Below are 19,340 nucleotides of genomic sequence, written 5' to 3' on the forward strand. Positions count from 1 at the left end.
TGCCCACAACAAAAGGCCACCCTGGAATGTGCAGTTTTGTCTCACAGCAAAATGCCACAGATGCCACAAGCAATGAGGGAGCGTGCAATTGGCATGCTGACAGCAGGAATGTCAACCAGATCTGTCGCCCGTGCATTGAATGTTCATTTCTCAACCATAAGCCGTCTCCACAGGCGTTTCAGAGAATATGGCAGCACATCCAACCGGCCTCACAACCGCAGACCTCGTGTAACCACACCAGCCCAGGACCTCCACATCCAGCAGGTTCACCTCCAAGATCGTCTGAGACCAGCCACCCAGACAGCTGCTGGAACAATTGGTTTGCACAACCAAACAATTTCTGCACAAACTGTCAGAAACCGTCTGAGGGACGCTCAACTGCATGCCCGTCGTCCTCATCGGGGTCTTGACCTGACTCCAGCTCGTCGCCGTAACAGACTTGTGTGGGCAAATGCTCACATTCGATGGCGTCTGGCACGTTGGAGAGGTGTGCGCTTCACGGATGAATCATGGTTCACATTGTTCAGGGCAGATGGCAGCTGAGAATGTCCCAGTTCTTGCATGGCCAGCATACTCACCGGACATGTCACCCATTGAGCATGTTCGGGATGTGCTTGACCGGCGTATACGACAGCGTGTACCAGTTCCCACGAATATCCAACAACCTCGCACAGCCATTGAAGTGGAGTGGACCAACATTCCACAGGCCACAATTGACAATCTGATAGACTCCATGCGACGATGTGTTGCACTGCATGAGGCAAATGGTGGTCACACCAGATACTGACCGGTTCTGGGTCCCCAGACCCCCAATAGCGCAAAAAACTGCACATTCCAGGGTGGCCTTTTGTTGTGGGCAGTCTGAGGTACACCTGTGCACTACTCATGATGTCAGATCAGCATCCTGATGTGGAACACCTGTGAGGTGGGATGGATTATCTCAATATGGCAGATGTGCCCACTACCACACATTTGGACTGATTTGTGACCACTGTTTGGGAGGGATGGTTATATTGTGTATCTGGAATGAATTTTAGGTCTCTACGTCCATCCCATGGGGAATGGGAGCAAAAACAAAAGTGTTGCGTTTATATTTTTGTTCAGTGTATGTAATTAAATTGAGAAATGTGAAAAAAAAAAATAGGGGTGGTAGATGTTTTAACGCTGAAAAATGGGTCATTTTAGCCATCTGCTAGGTGGTTGCTAGGCAACGTCCCAGCATCATAACGCGATGCATAATTAAACTTTTGTAGTGATACATATTATTTTATTGTCATAAAATAAAAAATTATACAATGTTTTTGTAAGGTGTTCTAGGTGCATAAATGCTAAAAATTGGTACAAGGTAGGCAAGACAATAACATCATAATACCTGATATGATAATATTTCATATAATGACTTTCAGAGTCATAACATGTAATGTATATGCCAAGTGTGGTTTCTCAACTTCTGATAATTTAAGAAGAGTTTGTGGCTAACAAAACAAGCACGTGAGACAGTTTTCCATGTGTTTATGAAGGAGAAATAAACAAACTATAATCAAAAGTACCGAAAAGGTAACACTTCATAATATGGCCTGTGACTATCATATTTACTTACAAATACTTAGAGGTACATATTCTGCAATTTCAGAGGTAACAGTCAGGTTGTTACAGGAAACAGTGAAATAATTATACTGTAAGTAAATTTAAATAGTGTATGTGTAAGTAATTTTATGTTGTGCATTAGTAATTTAAAGGTTTTTTACACGATAGAACACAAATTAAACTGTAAGTAATTTTAAGTATAATATAAGTGATTTTAAGTACTCCATCATTTTTTTGGTGATGATCGAGTATTATGGAGTGAATTAATGCTGTATTTTTACATCTTTATTTAATACTCATTATGTTGATGTGCACGATGGATGTTCTATTATTCGACTGTGTTAAGTTGTCTGACGCCACTCCATAATGCGAATCTTGCCATGAAAAATAAAATGTACTTACAATGTAAGATTTCCAAATATGTTTTTCCACAAGAAATTATGCAGTAAATTAGTTATACAGTACTTAAAATTACACAAAAATTTGTGTCTCCTTTCCTGTAAAACACCTGAAGTCATTCACAACAAAAATTACTTGTGTTATTACTTACATTTACCTATATTACAACTGTTTATCTGTTCCCTTTAAAAGCCTCACTTGCTACCTCCTTTATTCAGTGCACCTTGCTAAGTATTTGTATGTCAATATAATTACCCTGTAATTTCAAACAAAGTACACTGACATTCCATTTAATTACAGGGGATTACACTTTTTTTCTGAGGCCATAAGGAGAAGTAGAATAAAAAATAGAAAACTTTCTTTTATTCAATTAGCTATCTATCAAATTACAGAAAAAATAGAAACATGGCTATCCCTCAGTCACAAAAGTAAAAGCCAAAACAATTAAATAGTGCTCAAATCTTTCCTCTGATGTAATTCTCAGACAGGCAGAGATGCATAGCATCAAGGCTTTTTGATGGATTGTGCTAATTATTATGATTCAAAAGCATCCTATTTCAGGTTCTTGCTCATTAAGAGTTAGAAAGGCTAATTGGATTAAGTAAATATGTCATTTTCCAATACAGCCATATCACAAAGGAGTAATGCCACTTGGTGCCTTTCAATTTTTTTAAATAATTGCGGTCATCAGATTACGTATTTGCACAGACATATTGAGCAGTGTGGTACATCCATTTCATACTGCTAATTGCTGTAATCCCATCAGACATATTATTTTCAATGGTAACACTCATATAATGGGCACCTATATCATTCTCTAGCATGCTTTGCTACCTGTCTGAAATTCTTGTGAAGACAAAAATGTCCTTTTAAAAAGCAAGCTAATTGAGTTTTGTTTTGAATATGTTTAAAGGTTTGAAGACGCTGGTAATTTACTATATTTGTTCTTCAAGTCCTGTTGAGGGAGAACTATGAAAGACACCTGCTTCCCACCACCATCCACTGGACAGCTGATGCTCTGATGCAACTTCACAACATGCCTCTCTGCTTTCTCTCAGCCCCCACCCCCCCTTTTCTCTCTGCACGCTCATTACAGATGCCCTAGTTTGCTTGTGAGCCAGGAGAGCCTCGCTAGCCTCATTACAAACTTGGACACCTCCCATCTTTTGTACCTTTTTTCCAGACAAGATCTCCCACATTCATGCTTGTATCCCAGAAGTAGCATAAAAAGATTCATCAAACATGTATAAAGGAGTAGAGCTCACATCTCATCTGAATCTTCGCAGTAACCGCTGAAGAGGAAGGTGTCTGTGACGGAAAGTGCCGCTGCAAATTAACAGGCAAGGAAAGACAAACTAGGCGAAGCAAAAATGCATTTTAGCTGGAAACTGTGACACAAATTTACGGGATTAATGCATATTCAACAACACATCTAGGCATTTCTTTGACCCTGTTCCTTAAATGTTACCTCATTAGCCCTCTTGTTGTCATGATGTTTTGCATTTGGCATTTTGGATGAAAGAAAAATTATGCCACACTTTTGACTGAGCAACGCTGATTGAAAATTCACAAAGAATGCACTTGTACGGCAAATGCAAATGTTTAGTCATGTTTTCCCAGCTTTTGCAAGTGTTTTTGTGAGACAGGGAGACACAGAGTGCTTCAGAGAACCCATCAAAACTTTGATAAAAGCAGGAAATATGGCTAATTTAATATTTCCACATTTCTGCTTGAGAATTTTATCAAGAAAAATTGAAATCAAGATTTGTGTAAAATTCTACATGTTTATTTTCTTGTCAAAAAACACACAGGAGGGTTAAACCATGCAGCTCACAAATGTCTAATGGATTCTGAAGCCTGTTAGCTTAGCATAAATACAGGAAATAGGAAGAAGTTGTTTCATTCGATTAGCTAGTTGTGATGCTAAGTGTGTGAAATCCTTATATAAAGTTTGGTTTGGTTTGGTTCGTATTTTCATATGATTACCAAAATAAATCCATGTTAAAAACTGCTAAAGAGGCAACAGATCACAACAATGACACTGTTATAATGGGTGTATTTTATGGGCATGCTCACATATTAAACATTATAGTTATACTGGTTAACAACAACATTAACCAGTATAACTACCTGTTTTACCTTTGACACAAAGAAAAGTGAGATTTCCACCTGCTTCTATCCACCACTGGTATATTTTGCAAAACAAAGCTTCCCTTTTTTTTGCAGCAATACCTGCTGCATGCAGTGCCTTGTTGGAAGTAAATTTTAACACTTTAGTTAATGAGAATTTGAAGGGTTTAATTTACTTATATAAAATTCAGTCTGCTAATATAACAATTAATATTATTACAGATTAACCAGCACTTTAAAAGCAGTGTTGAATCAAATTAAACATAAGCTGTTTACTCCAGTTAAATACTGAATGAACAAATGTGAGAATGGTACTGATCTCGTTTTCTTGCCAACAGAACAATTACCATCCCCATTAATTAACAGCACATTTATTAAAATGAAAAACATATGGATGACATGATGAGCTACTTTGTTCTGTCTCACTGAATAGCAGGTCCTTCACCTGCCGCAATTTATTGTTAGGTAAGTTTACACAGGCTATTTGAAAAGTCAAAAATTGCTGGTAAGCTCTGTTTAATGTTCCTCTTCAACGCAGGAAACATCGAAGGACATGAAAAATACTTGAAAAATATCTTCTGATTCTTGTTCCCTTCATACTTCACACCCGAAGGCCTAAGCTGTGCATTGTGTGCAACGGAAAGGGCAGGCCTTGACAAATTGAATTTTTTTTCATCCTGCTTACCCCTTGGTCAGTGAATTTCATGTAGCAGGCACTACTTACTTAGAGATTCAGTGTCAAGCAAGAAAAGGCTCAGTGTGAGTGATGATGTACAGTCAAGGGTGATTACTGAGCTTCGACGTAAAATGCTGTATTCACTTTTCAGTGATTTTATTTTGTCTTTGCCTTAGCACACATCTTTAAAAGATAACACATCTTTGTAACCGAACAGCATGTGACACAGACAGATAAACACATGTACTAGACGCTGCTAGTGTCCAGTCGATAGCATTATTCCTATTATCCAACCACATCTCCAACGAAATGCAGCAACAACTAAAGAACTATGCTTCTATGTGTATAATTATAACTTCTAGAGTTTGTGTATGCAAGAGAGGAAGACAGCAAGAGTGAGAGTGCAATATCCCACAAAGACTCTCCTTCAGTGCACTGAACACAGTTAAAAATACACACTGCAATTTAAACTTTGAACTTTTCAGTTGCTAATTTAATCTGTCACACTCTTCACAGGTTCAACACTCGGTGCAGAACAAGATTTCAAGCTTAGTCACAATACACTGGCAGAATCTGCAATAGAGCACACCCACCTAGGACAAGTGAACAGGTTAGAGAGATCAAAGTTGTAAATATTTCATGTGCCTCAAACAGTGGTGAGTTGTACAAAGGTCTGTTTCAGAAGCAAAGTAGATAAAATAGGACGATATCAAACATGGTTAATAATGCAAGTTAGAATTAGGTTGGGTATACAATATGAAAACTAAACTAAATAAGAGGGAAGTAACAGCTTGAAAGCTGAACAGTTCATACATTAAGCATAGGCTGACATTTGTTTCATTTCTTCCTGTCTGCTTCCTCTGATTGCTTTCTCTAGAATGTGAGAAGTCCTAAAAGAGGCATAAAATTAAACATGACAACACCAGTGTTGTAACGCTTGACTATGCTATAAATGACTATGCTATAAATGACACACTTTTTCTTCTTTATAAAATATGGAGAAAGTGAAAACAAACAATTTAATGGTTCTTGTATAACTCAGTGGTCTTGTTTATCACTGAGAACATTTATTCTGTGGTTTCTGTAAAACTGATTGATTAATTGACTGAATTCACAAACGTTAAAGGAAAAATGGTTAAAAAACATCTGTATTCAAACAGGCAAGCAGGTTTTAAAGACCACATGGCCAGCTTGTGTAGCAACAAGCATATGGATAATATCAATGCATATCATTACATCTGCACATTCTGGCAGCCGCTTATCATCCTGTATTTCCACACATGCTGTAAACAGTTTTAATTTTAGAAAAACAGCTGCAGAGAGGTACAGTTAAACTATGTAACTGTAACAACTTTGCCAACATACCAATTGTGTCCCAGTAGTTAGCTAAATCTGAAAATGAAGCAGACTACTGTTACTCTGCTATGAAGTGTGAAGTAATGATGTGTCTGTTACATAATTGCCTTGTTTTTTCTGTGTCTACCCCACTTGGGCATCATGGTGGTGCAATGGTTAGCATTGTTGCCTCACAACGCGAGCATTCCTTCTTGGGCTCCCACAGGACTATGAGAGCTGAATTGGCTGAGCAGTAGATAAAGTGCTTAAGGTTTATAGAATAAATTGTTGTATGAGGCTGTGGTGAAACACAGCTTCTGGCCTAAAGCACTCTGAGTGATCACCGTGACCAGAAAAGCACTAAATAAATTCTGGTGTGGTTCCATCAGTGTCTCTGTTAGTAATGAAATGACATCTCAACAGCAGTTCGGTTACAACATTTATACCACAGATTTGGTCTTGGTTTCAGACATTGTTACACTTACACTTACACTCCATTAACAAAAACCCAAAGAGCACAATTCAAAAGCAAGGGCTGCACTAAAACTTTAATGTTTTACGCTGATGTTCGTTTTGGTAATATGGAAACTAAACCTTTTTCCCAATTGACATGACCCTGACCTTTGACCCATGACCTTTAAGTATTACATACAAAAATAGTTGGGCTGAAGCAGAATAGGCTGAAATCTTTAAACTGTAAAAACTGTAAAATTAATGTAACCTTGTAGGGCACTGTATTGAAAAAACAAAAGAAAAAATGTGTTGTACAGCTCTCTTCATGCCCTTTCGTCTGATATACTACTTGGAAATTTTTTCAAGGTCAACTTTGACTTTGGGTGCTAACAATGAAGGTTTAGCTCAAATGCTTAGCCAATTTAGATACTCATGGAGTTTTTGCTGATTTTGACCTTGACCTTTCACCAAACTTGAATCAGCTCGAGCTGTTATTAGTATCTCGCATGACACAAAATTTGAAAATAATATCTTAGTAATAATATCTGAAAACAGATTCTCAGATTATCTTTAACAATTTATGTATCTACTGTATATCGTACGGGCTGGGAATGGCTCTAGCCTTCAATGAGAATGAAAAACACGAGTGGATCGAGAACAGGTGAACAGTTGGATTCTCCACATTAAGCAAAAGTTAGGAAGTGGAAAGAAATACTGACTTTTTGTTCACAAATCAAATTGAGTGTTTATTCAATTCAGTTCTGTTTGATTTAAAGCATGCAAACTGGTCACAGTGGTGTCAAGTAATATTTTAATGTTGGTATTTTAGTATAAAACCACAATTTTCTTTCTACTTACTATGTGCTATACAGGGTTAAGACCTTAATAAGTGGTTACTGCTACATTTGGCTTGCCCTTGGTTTATTACTGAGCTAAAAACAAGAGAAGCTCATCTGAAACTATTGCTGTCTTGTGACATGTTGTTGAGCATTGAGACTCTAGCAAAAAAAGTTATCAGAAACTTGTACCTGAAAGTACAAATCTGGTGTAAATTGTTGCAACCTTTGCCCTTTTTGTGAGGGCAACTGACTGTGACTATGTCTCACTTTGATTTTCGGGCAGGAGTGGTTTCTGTTCGATGAACATCATGTTAAAGGGAATTTTCATCCTGGCTCTCAGCTCTATTTTTTCTCCCTCTTTCTACCCGTGGCTGGTACTACAAACCCCAAGGGTAATCTAAAACATCTGGATGGAAAATGTTGCACTTAAAAAAAAAACTGCACTTATCTTCAAAATGGATAACATATACATTATGTCGTTACCTAAAATTGCTCTTCTGAAAAAAAAAAAGTTTAAAGCAAAGGCTTCCAGTTGAAACTTGTCATATCCAGACTGATCGTATCCTGCTTCCTCTCAGTCACTCACCTGTTTCTATTCAGCGCAATTTAGTGTAAACTCGGGCTGACTCACACGATAAATAAATGCATGTTGTTTTGTGTTTTGCCAAATGAGTGAAGTATGGATGCACTTCCACACTGTGAAAAACAGCCAGAATTGCTGCCTAGACTTGGTGTGATGACATTTCTGGGTTACCTCTCCAAGCTTCAAGCACAAAAACCAACTCTTCTGTACACACACAAACACACACAAAGAAAAACAGACAATACATTCAGTGCATGTACTAATATACTCAAATGTAAGTTGAAATACTGTATAATACAGAGCTGGCAAGTCTTTAAGTGTAAAAAGCTGAAAACACCTCAAAGAAGTTTTAAAATAAATTATATGTTGCAAAACAGTTACAGTGTTTAATTAATTTACATGAGTGCTAGTTATTTCTTGTAGGTTTTATGGCATCATAACTGTCAATCAAAGACAGAGACATAATTCAAGGATTTATTTTAATATAGACTGAGTTGGGACTCTTCATTTAAGTATGTCCTTGGGACAGAATCAGGAGGCATCATCTCCTTGGGACAGGTGGCTTAAGCACTTAATCTCATCTAAACTAAAGTAAGTAGACTGGCCTGACTGAATATGGTGGGTTCTTTATCAGACCAAAGACTAAAGTAATCAATCTCATTTTAACTACAGCAGCTTCACTTCCATCTGAAGCAGTTTAACCATATTTGTAATTAATACAACCAGAAATTGTCTCTTTTTGAGAGATGTAAATGAGTCTAATACTCCCATACAAAAGCAAGAGTTACATTCTTTGTTTGTCAACCACTAAAACTTAAGCAAGCTGAAACTGCTTACATCTCATCAGACTTAACGGCTGCTGCAGTTCTGCACTTAATGCAAAATACTTTATTCTTCCTATTGATCCGTTGGGGAAAGGTGAAGTCTTCACTCATGGCCAAAACCAATAATGAATGCTGATACTGGTGTGATACCTCCCTGTCAAATACAGGGGGTCCTTTGCACTCAGCAGGCACACCCACTGAGCATAGAAATTGTGCTTGGCTGAGGATACACTTACAATCCACATTGACACTTGTCAGTAAGCTTTTCATTTCTCCCTCCTCCTAAATACCTATCCTCTTCCCACACACACACACCTACACTTGGCACACCTACACATCTGCATAGGCAGTTATTGATAAAAACAACATTCTTAAAATAATATAGAGAAAGATAGATACAAACATTTTAACGATATACAAGAAAACTCTTAACGTTCCAGCCAAAAAATACCCTGGTTTATCTTCCTTTCATCCAACTTGACTGTTACCAATTGTTTACCTTGTTAGGCTTCCTTATCTGTGAAAAGTTTGGTTTTAATATTTTTCTTGTGGCCCCAGGGCCTTTCTTTTTGCAGTATACCTCTGATTTTTAACCTAAAAAAATGGTAGCTGAACCTTGAGAATTTGAATTTTTAAAAAAAATCCAAGTTTGTTATGATACTGTACCATGACTGAGAGGTATCAGAATACGTCTCTGACATAAATTTGTTTTATTTATATTTTAATATTATTAACAATAGTCACATCTGTGGTGTCGATAAACAAATCTAAAAGGCACTTTTACGCATTTAAAACCTATTTCCCCTTTCTGCCTCATGCTGACAGACCTTTATCCATCAAAATGCAAAGATTTACTCATTTACAAGAGGAGCTGCGCTTCTGCAAATTACTCCATATAAGTTTAGTGAACAGAAAATTATGATATTTGTGCTTTTTTCTGAATTTATGTGCCAATAAAAGAAGCATTGCAGGAAAAGGGCCAGAAAAAAGATTTTTTTCCCATCTTTTTATACTTAAACTAGCCTGCGGTGCTTTTTCAAATTAATCATTTCGTATTTATTGGTGAGTCACACAAAAATGCATTGCGGATACAAATTTTAGTGTTAAATTACATACAGGTGATGTCTTCTGAATGTCACACATGAATAAAACAGTGAAGTAAGATCGCATTTGCAGGGGGAAGAATGCTGTTCATTGAGTTACACAGATCAAAAGTGTTTTGAACCTTCAGCGTTCCACTTCTGCATGCTTTAATACTTTATCATCAAACTACGTTGTGCGACCACCGTTCCACCACTAACAACCATCCACTGGCAGTAAGGTTTAGTACTAGCAGAGATACTGAATTGTCTGCTGTAAGGAGGAAAATCAAGTAATCAAAAAGAAATGTCATTTTCATTTAGAATTTTGGTTTGAAGCATTATGAAAACAGCATAATTGAGCTAAAATTGTTATTGTGTCACATGTGTCACTTTGAAGTGATCCACTATACCCTTTAACGATTTCAAACATGCAGGTCCACTTGTTAAAGTGCATATATTTGAAGTTATTACCTGCAACTTTTTTTGCATCACATGCAGTGAGTCTTCTTGTGCCTCCAAGAGTTGAAACATTAATTGTGACCCAGTGGGATTACTTAAACCCAGCATGTGGTCTTGTTAATACTCAAGCTATGAAAGGGACAGGCCGCTGCATGTTCTTAGCTGAAAAATGAATGTACACTCAACGATAACTCACACTACAAATGAAGAATTTGTATAATCTTTTTACTCAAGCTACGGGGCTCTTCCTGCTTTTTTTCCTGACATTAACACTTTGCTAAGAACGCCACAGCTTAAGTCAGCTGTCATAATGTTATATATTGCCTTTAGTCAGTGATAGAACTTTAACACTGTTTGGGGAAATACAGAATCAACATTTCCATAGTTTTGTGAAGAGAAACATCACCTTTGAGTTAAGGTCTATGGGAAAACAGACAAGCTATTGTGTGAAAATTGCTATTTTTACTGGTGATCAGTCTTTGTGTTTATCTTTTGTCTCTTTGATGCCTTGAAGAATTCTTCCTTTTCACTCACTGCCAAATGCAGAGTTAAGCAAAAGTCACCTTGAGGATACAGAACTGGGCTTCAAACACGATAATTTTCAGTGTTTCAGTGACGGTCACATGATTATTGTACCATTACTGCAAAAGTCTTGAGGCACCTCAGTTTTTTAGTTTTTTTCTAATGTGCAAGGAAATGGGAAATAGTTGGATGATTTACTAAAATATGTGCAAACATAAATGGAAACCACAGTATATAAGGGGAAAGAGAGTTTCGACAATCCTAACAAGCCTGAAAGTCCATTTTTGGTAGGACCGCCTTTATTTTTCAACATAGCCTGAATTCTCTTGGGGTGTTGCCTTTTGTTCTGTTCTCTGTCAGGGTGATCCCACATTGTTGGAGTAATGTTGAGGTCCGTGCTCTGGGGAGGCCAGTCTATGACCGATAGTGTTCCATTGTCTGTTTTCCTATCCAGCTTTGCTTTTGCTGTATTGGCAGTGTGTCTGAGATCATTGTCATGCTGGAAAATGAAACCATTATTAGGGCTGTGCCATATCATATCATTTGTGAGGATTAGCTTTGACTGTTTGGTATAAATTTTTACATGATATTTTTACACTGACGATGTTGTAGCATCCCCATGCCTTTGTGTTCCCCAATGCATGCAAGCAGAGAAGCCCAGGCATAACTGACAGCAACAGCCACAAGTGAGCCAAAACTAAAACTACTTCAGCAACCTCCAACAAAGCACAGCACTCAGCAAAATATGCAAGGAAAATTGTTCCTGCCAAAGGTGGGAAGAACAAATGTGTTTCATGACTCGAGGAAAAAAACACACACATTGTCCAGGCTACGAAGGAAGACATACAGTACAGGCAGCTAATGATGTTCAACCCATTCAATTATTGATGTGTTTACAAGGTGGCAAAACAGGGCTTAAAGCATGAGCCAAGACTCAACAGCAAAAATATGGCTCATATTTATAATGTAATAATATTAATAATTTGGTACTTTATTTATTGTTCAACTACACTCCCTGGGTTACTTTTGTGCTTACATTCCACACATCTTGTGTCTCTCTGGCACCACACTGCTGGTAGCACCTTATTTTTATAAAATAGATTCACACTTCAAATCAGGAAGTGTGTCCTCAATGACAGTAGCTCATTGGAAAAGAAGGATGGAAAATGTCTTTCATTTGCTGCTGCCCGAAGCATCGATAAAATGCTCCAAATGTCTTTTTTGTCAGAAATATCATAAATTTTCTCAAAGTGTCATAATCTAATTTTGAGGTCACATTGCCCACCATTAAAAATCAGGGGTTTTCCAGTATTGCATGGTCAAATAAAAACCTGATGGTATTTCTCCTCATTCATAATTACACCAGTTTTGACAAGATCCCCAACACCACTGACTGAAAAGCAGGTCTAAACCACTTTTTTGAGAATGCACTGCACACAGTGCTAATATATGCAAGTTTTCCCCTCTTTGCGAATCACCCTGTTGGGGGAAAAATACAACTTTATATCTGTCAAGGCTGTGTTATCTATGGCATTTTCGCAGCTTAAGAAATGAGAACAATTTCTGTGATTCTGCGACAGACTGCTATTACCCAAGTCTCTAAAAATACTATTTAAAATTGGTTCTTTGCTAACTTGTGTGTTATGTGCAGGCATAATATTGGTCCATTGTTGCCCTTTTTATGCTTGAATGAATCATAGTTCAGTTTTAAGAGGCTTATCAAAGGGGAAAAAACCTTTCTCTGAAAATGGTCAAGTACAAGAACTGGGTAAAAAGGCAGCCAATGTGTAAAAGAAAAACTCTTAAAAACAAAACAAAAAAATCTGGAGAACTATTTCTCGAGATGTCTTGATGCATGCTCAATCATCCAGGTAAAAAACTCCCAAAAAGATGATTCTGTTCATCTGGACATAGATGAACAGCCTGGGAAATGTTTCGTCACTCATCCAAGAGTGACAACTTCTCAAAACCACTTTAATGACAAGAAAGTCTGGGAACCTGGAAGCTAAATATAAAGAAATGAGGGGCAGCTCAAGACTTTTGCACAGAACTCTAAATCAAACAAAACCACAAAATGTTATAAAATAACTATGAAACATCCATTTTTTTCCTGTCTGAAAGTTTGCATTGACTAAAATAGGTCTTTTACCACCATGCTGCTATTTTCTTCTCAAGGCTGCATTAAAGCTCTTTGGTAAGCGTTTCCTCTTCATATGTCCTTGCAACCTTGATAACCATCACTCCAGTGCCCTCCATATAAGTCAAGCATGAAATGTAGGCAGGAGAACTGAGATGGCAAAGACAAATAGCATTGTATGCATCACCTTGTCAGCATGACAGACAAATGAAGTCTCCTTCAAATATAAAAAGGATTAGTGAACATCTGCACTGACAACAAATATCCCTATTAAGTTCCACAAAAAAACAGCAGCGCTGGCACTACATCACTTAGTTCTATGTTTTGATATTCTATGTTGCATTTTCTTGTGCAGGGGTTGTTGTCCAATGAGTTGCTTGGAATCCGTTGCTAATCATGGCTGCTGATTTGACAGAAGTCTGACCTCTCTCCACTGATTAAGGACTGTGCCATTTAAAACCGGATTGAAGAGCACTGTAGAGGTAGGTCGCCAGTTATTGTTATTAAAAGTCAGTCATACATCAACCATAACCTTTAGTGGCCAGTAAAGGTAATGAGGTTTGGATAAATCTGTACAATTAATATGCATTATATCCATTTAAATGTCTGCAAACAAAAGCTCCATTTTATTAAAGATATAATAGAGATGGACCAAAATTCTGAGTCAGAGTAAAAAATTTTGTTTTTGCTGTTATTTATTTCCTCTTTTGTGGCAAGGAAACAAATACATCTTCTTTTAAAAGGCTTTCATTTCTTCAGCACACTATCTTTGCACATCTAGTGCACAGCACTGTAGAGCTACAGTAATGTGCAAAAGGCTTATTTCTTCATATTTTGCTCCCAAGGAGCTAGACTCTCTTTTATTTATTTATTTTCTAAATAGCTCTCCTGGCCCTCTAGCCCTGTGGTATAAGCAGAAGAGGATGGATGGATGGATGGATGGATGGATGGATCTCTCCAGGTTTCTACAGGTATGCCAAATTACACACAAATTGTACTGAAAATCATCAGGAGAGAGGTACAACAGTGTCTACAGTCATCTGTAAAACACAACGGAGGCTCTGGTGAGGTTTTGGGATGCTTTACATTCAGTGCTATTGAGCATCTTCTCAAACTTGATGGAATTATGAAGGCAAAAATGTGCGATTCGATTTGATCCATTATGCAATACCATCTGGAAAGCATGTAATTGGCAACAACTTCATTTTCCAGCATGAAAATGGTTCCCAGTACAAGGTCAATGCATTTAAAGCATACCTGGATAGAAAAACACAGTTAAAGACTATCAGTCATGGATCGGTCTCCCCAGAGCCCAGACCTTATTGAAGCAAGTGGGATCATCTTGATAGAGAACAGAACAAAAGCAGCCAACATCCAAAGAAGAGCTCTGAATGTTCTTTAAGAACCCCAGAGAACTTTTCCTGAAGACTGCTTAAAGAAATGACAGGGAAGCTTGCCTAAGAGAGTTGCGGCAGTGTTGAAGAATAATTGGGTCGTACCAAATATTGGTTTTTTAACCTCATTAGGATTGCACAAACTCTTGCCTTATATACTGTATTGCCATGTATATTTGTAGTGTTTTCCCATTTTATATACAGAAATGAGGGGTGGCTCTTTACTTTTGCAGAGCAGTGTAGGTCACATGTCATTCTTATTAAAATTCATTGGTACATCAACCATAACCTCAGCTGCCAGTAAATGTGTTGACCTTTCAGATAAATCTATCAAATCAGCCTTGATAGATTTATCTATCAAGTCGGTATATCTCATTTATATCCATCCAACTGTTTGGAAGCAGAAGCTCAATTTCTCTCAGCTAAACAAAACTTCTGCTGCCCTTCAGTAAGCCTCCCAACCTCTCAAACCTACATCATATTGAGCATGATGAGCAATTTAAAGCTGCCAACATTCGCAAAATTGCAATATTTCTACATTAGTGTATTGTTTGACTTCTTCAACTGCGTTAAACAAGTGCAATCTTTGGCTTAAATGAACAGCAGTCAACAATATTAACACTAATCATGGCTCACCAATAGCAAACAATCACACTGCCACTCCAGATGGCTGTCCATTCGACTAAAAGCCTCTAATTGTGAAGTCCTTATCACAAGACTGGGGCTAAAATTAAGATGCATAAAACTCATTAAGGCTGACACTCCAAACAAAGCACAAAAGCGTCTTACATATCCATCCACAGAACCCACGGGTGCAGTCATGTGCTTTGTCCAGACAGACAGGCAGGACCCCAAACAATGTGTGAGAGTCAGCCCCAGTAACCAAAGAGAGGAGGTGATGTATTGCACGCTGACATGGAACAATGCAGTCTGTTTTACCTGAAGGCGAATCTTTCTACCCCATCAATTTGTTTCAGTGGACAGAGGCACCCTGTGACATCCTCCATGCAGTGTTTGTTAGCCGCTATCTCAGAAGACACCTGCTGTCTTTGAGCAATGACAAAAGGTAAGTAAACCGTATCTTCAAGGCAACACAAAGAGATTTCTAATAATCACAAGACATTTTTTTCTGCCACTTTCTTCATGACAGCTGAATGCTTTCGTGTCCCTTTTAATCTGACTGTGGATTTTTTAAACATGTCAGACTGACAGCAACGGTGACGAAGGGGTTCGGTTGCAAATATAGCTGCCAGGCTGACCAATATGACTATGGCTGTTGTTCAAACACAGATGAAACGTTAACACTGTCGATTAACCTCCATTTCCTCCTCTAACAAGCTCCCTTTTGTGACTAAGGTTACAGCTTAACTCATTTTTGAAGCAGATGGACAAAAAAAATAAATCCCTTTACAATAGCACAATTTTTAACTGGGATATGATTAATTGAGGGACTAGTCCGGGGTTTATTTTTAACTCACTGAGCCTTGAAACAAGTCGACCCGCGGCACCACGGCTCTCTGCTCTTCCTGTACATTCATTATGCCAGCCTACCAGGGAGTATTATGTCTTGTAACAGCTGACTGTGAGTTGACACTGTGAGGCTTAGGGAGCCTTAGAAACTCTGCTTGGGGCACACTCCCGGTGTAGAGACTGAGGTCTGTCTGACATGTGTGACTCCTGAGGCAAGCGTGTTGCTAAATGAACAGAGACAGGGACAATGGCATGACCCACTTCTATCAGGACTACCCTGTTTTCTTTATCAAAAATATATATATATATATATGTTTGTATCCCACAGGTACGGCTCTGCACTGATGGTGGAAAATATATAGCGGCCAAAAGCTTAAACATCCCCATCACCAGAGGACAGGAAGGGCAAAAGGGGGGAGGATGTAAATGATGGGAACGGTGATTCAGGGAGTCAGGTTAATCTATAAGCTTTCAGCAGTTTTCTCTCTGCATAAAGCAGTGTGACATGTTTTGGTAAGACCCTACATTAGACTTCAATGTCCATTTACCCTACTTGTAATATTGCGCTGGTTAATAATGATAAGGCAACTATTACAGGATATATATCACCTCTAGATTTGTCTAGTCACCACGCAAGAAATCTTTCTATTCCGTTTTTTTTTTCTTCTTTTTATATTGGTTATTAAAAAAAGGGAAAATAAGGGGAGAAAGATGCCTTTGTCCCTCTGCATTAATTAACGAGAGCTAAACCTGGACCCTCAGCTTCTTTTACCCCATGTAAGCTTCGCACATAAGCCAAGCAAGCAGCTGAAGATGGTCACTGTGAGGGCGCACGAAACACTGGAGCTGTGCACATTTGCCTTAATTGTGCGCAGTCTCATGTGGCCCTTTATCAAAGAGCAATTACACACAGATAAAATACACAATCGGCCGCTTGTATACTCAAACAGGTCTCCTCTGAACACAATCAAACCAATTAACTAACGAGTCGTGCACGGATTTAAAAAAAAAAAAAAACGTGCCGAGATTGCTCCGTTTCCCGCGAACAATACAGTGTTGAACCGTTCATGTGGGATACCCCCACTCCCCACGATCCTCTTTGAATAATCACCAGCACTTTGTCACTTTCAGTAGAATATGTAAATATGCCAAAGGATTCTGATCGATCCCCTGTTCGGTGATGCTCCCACGCTAAAGAACTATTTGTGTGGGGAAAAAGAAAAGAAAAGAAAATAAAATGTGACAATGATTATTTTTGCCTGTCACTTGTTCCGCTCACCTTTCACACGCTGTGGGACAGCGGCGCTCAAGCACAGGGCGACGGAAAGGAGTAGCGGTCCCATCCTCTCACAATAATCAGGTCCGACTTCCAAGGTTACGGAGCTGTGGGTAAAATCGCGTGGCAATAGCCCAAACTTCTCCTTCCTTTGCTCCGGCTGGACTGTGAGGGTTACCCTGAGAGCTGTTGCTATATGACTATGTCCTCTCAGGTAAAGTCTTGCGCTGTGATAAAGTCGACAGAGAGGGAGACACAGAGAGACAGAGTGAGAGACTCGCCACCTGGATTTTGTCCTGCAGGAACAAGTGGACTGTGCCTGCCGGGCACTCCTCTGCTGCTGCCTCCGCGCTCCTACCGCAGTGGTGCGATGTAGTGGAGAGAGCGACGTGTGCGCTCACTCGGTGCTGCCGGACGACTACTGTCAAACCTCCCAGAGTCAGAAGAATTATCACTTCCGCTACACACATACAAAATAAAACTAGAAGTGATGACTTTTAATTTGAACTGCGCTTCATTTGATGTCTCGTGTATTCAAATAAATAAATAAATAATAATTAGAATTTAAAAAAACACAAATAGTACCATGTTTTTCGCCGACTTTTATTTTCTTATTTTTAATTCTCTCTCTCTTTCTGATATCATGTCATGTAGAGTTTAAGCCAATGCCTGTTTACGCAGTTAGTCGTATTTATAAAGTTATTTTTAGAAATATTAAAAATTAAGTTATAAAGCTATTTTTTAAAGGATAAATAAGTTTGGGTTTTTTTTAAATTTCCTTACTATTTTTTTTATTGTTTTAAAGGTGCAGTCACACAGTCAAAACGTTATACAGCTTGGACCACAGTCACTTTGGTCCTTTGGTCACTCGGAGGATGCTTCATGGTAGGCTTTATTGGTGGAGCAAACTCTTCCTCCTCCCACTCCCACCGCCCGAAAAAAAATAAATAATAGAGAGAGAGCTTTAAAATAATTCTTCCAAAAGTCAGAACTTGCTAGAAATTTAAATTGCGCATAATCAGCCTCTCCCAAACTCCTTATTTCACTCTCAGATTTCTGTTTTTTAAGCCTCCGGAAGTTGGATGCTCAGCAATTAATTTAGTAGTTTCAAAAGTATTTTTCTGGAAAGCCTTGATGAGTTTTAGTATCCTCAACAAAAAGATTAAATTGGAAAATTCTTTATCGCATTAGGATACTGGCCGTAATGTTCTATGAACAATTTTCATTTTGTAGATTCTCCTGTTGTTTCTAGGAGAGAGAAAAAGATGGCACTGACTGAACAGCATCTCTGAAACAGAGTTTAACGAACATCTAATTAACGCATATTAATTTACACAAACCACAACTTCCCTGCTTACAGCGAGTTTCCAGTTTACAAGCCATTTCCATCCTTCAACTGAAGATCTTACTGAAACATAAACTTTAATAAGTAACCTACAATAACGCATCCATGCTTTTTCACAGCGTGTGCAGACTGTTTATGCATACTGAACGTATACAGGTGTCTCACTGGGGTGTGACATTCTCAAAATTAGATTATTTCTCAAGAGGGTGGCACCACACTGATTGTTCCTTTGTGCCACGTGTGATATTTCGCCCACCTCTGATTGGATTTTCATGAATCTGGGTTGAGTTAAATTAATGTGACAATTGCACTTTGCCAATTATAAACTGACACTGATTAACTCATGGTGAGAACTGTGATTATGGGCCCCGACCAACTCCCCCCATATATTTGTTCAACATAGCTATCTTACTCCTCAATAACATTTTTGATCTGTTTTCTAAGAAATAATAATAGTATTTAAAGACATTTTCTGCAATAGCATACTGGCTGCAGACATTACAATGACATGTTCTCCTTACACGAATAACTGATCCATGAATAAATGCACTGTTTCATTCCATATTTGTGACCATTGCCATTTCTGCACATCTGAGAGAGAAGTTTCCAGAACGAAAGAAAGAAAAGTAGCAGGACTCTGACTTTAAGTCGATGTCTTTACCCAACAGTCTGACCTTGAGATGCTTTCAGGCTCCTCATTATGAATCATGAAAGATATCAGGTGTCTTATGGTTTAATGTAGATAGAGACCTATAACTGTATGCACTTGGTCAAGACTAATAAATCATCCACAGTGGCCACAGTAAAGTCTGCTATCATGATAATGAGA

At 38.3% G+C, this 19,340-nt stretch overlaps 1 protein-coding gene across 2 annotated transcripts in view; it reads right to left on the bottom strand.

Moving 5' to 3' along the window:
* Positions 1 to 17,594, bottom strand: part of edil3a (EGF-like repeats and discoidin I-like domains 3a) — a 126,515-nt gene extending 108,921 nt beyond the window's left edge. For both annotated transcript variants that reach the window (XM_026188922.1, XM_026188921.1), the window contains exon 1: positions 17,170 to 17,594. In XM_026188922.1, coding sequence (XP_026044707.1) covers positions 17,170 to 17,233 — 64 coding nt within the window. In that variant the 5' untranslated portion in view covers positions 17,234 to 17,594. The remainder of the gene's footprint in view (positions 1 to 17,169) is intronic.
* Between the last annotated feature and the right edge of the window lie 1,746 nt (positions 17,595 to 19,340).

Source organism: Astatotilapia calliptera, chromosome 12 (assembly GCF_900246225.1).
Source record: "Astatotilapia calliptera chromosome 12, fAstCal1.2, whole genome shotgun sequence".
In the NCBI taxonomy this organism is placed as follows: domain Eukaryota; kingdom Metazoa; phylum Chordata; class Actinopteri; order Cichliformes; family Cichlidae; genus Astatotilapia; species Astatotilapia calliptera.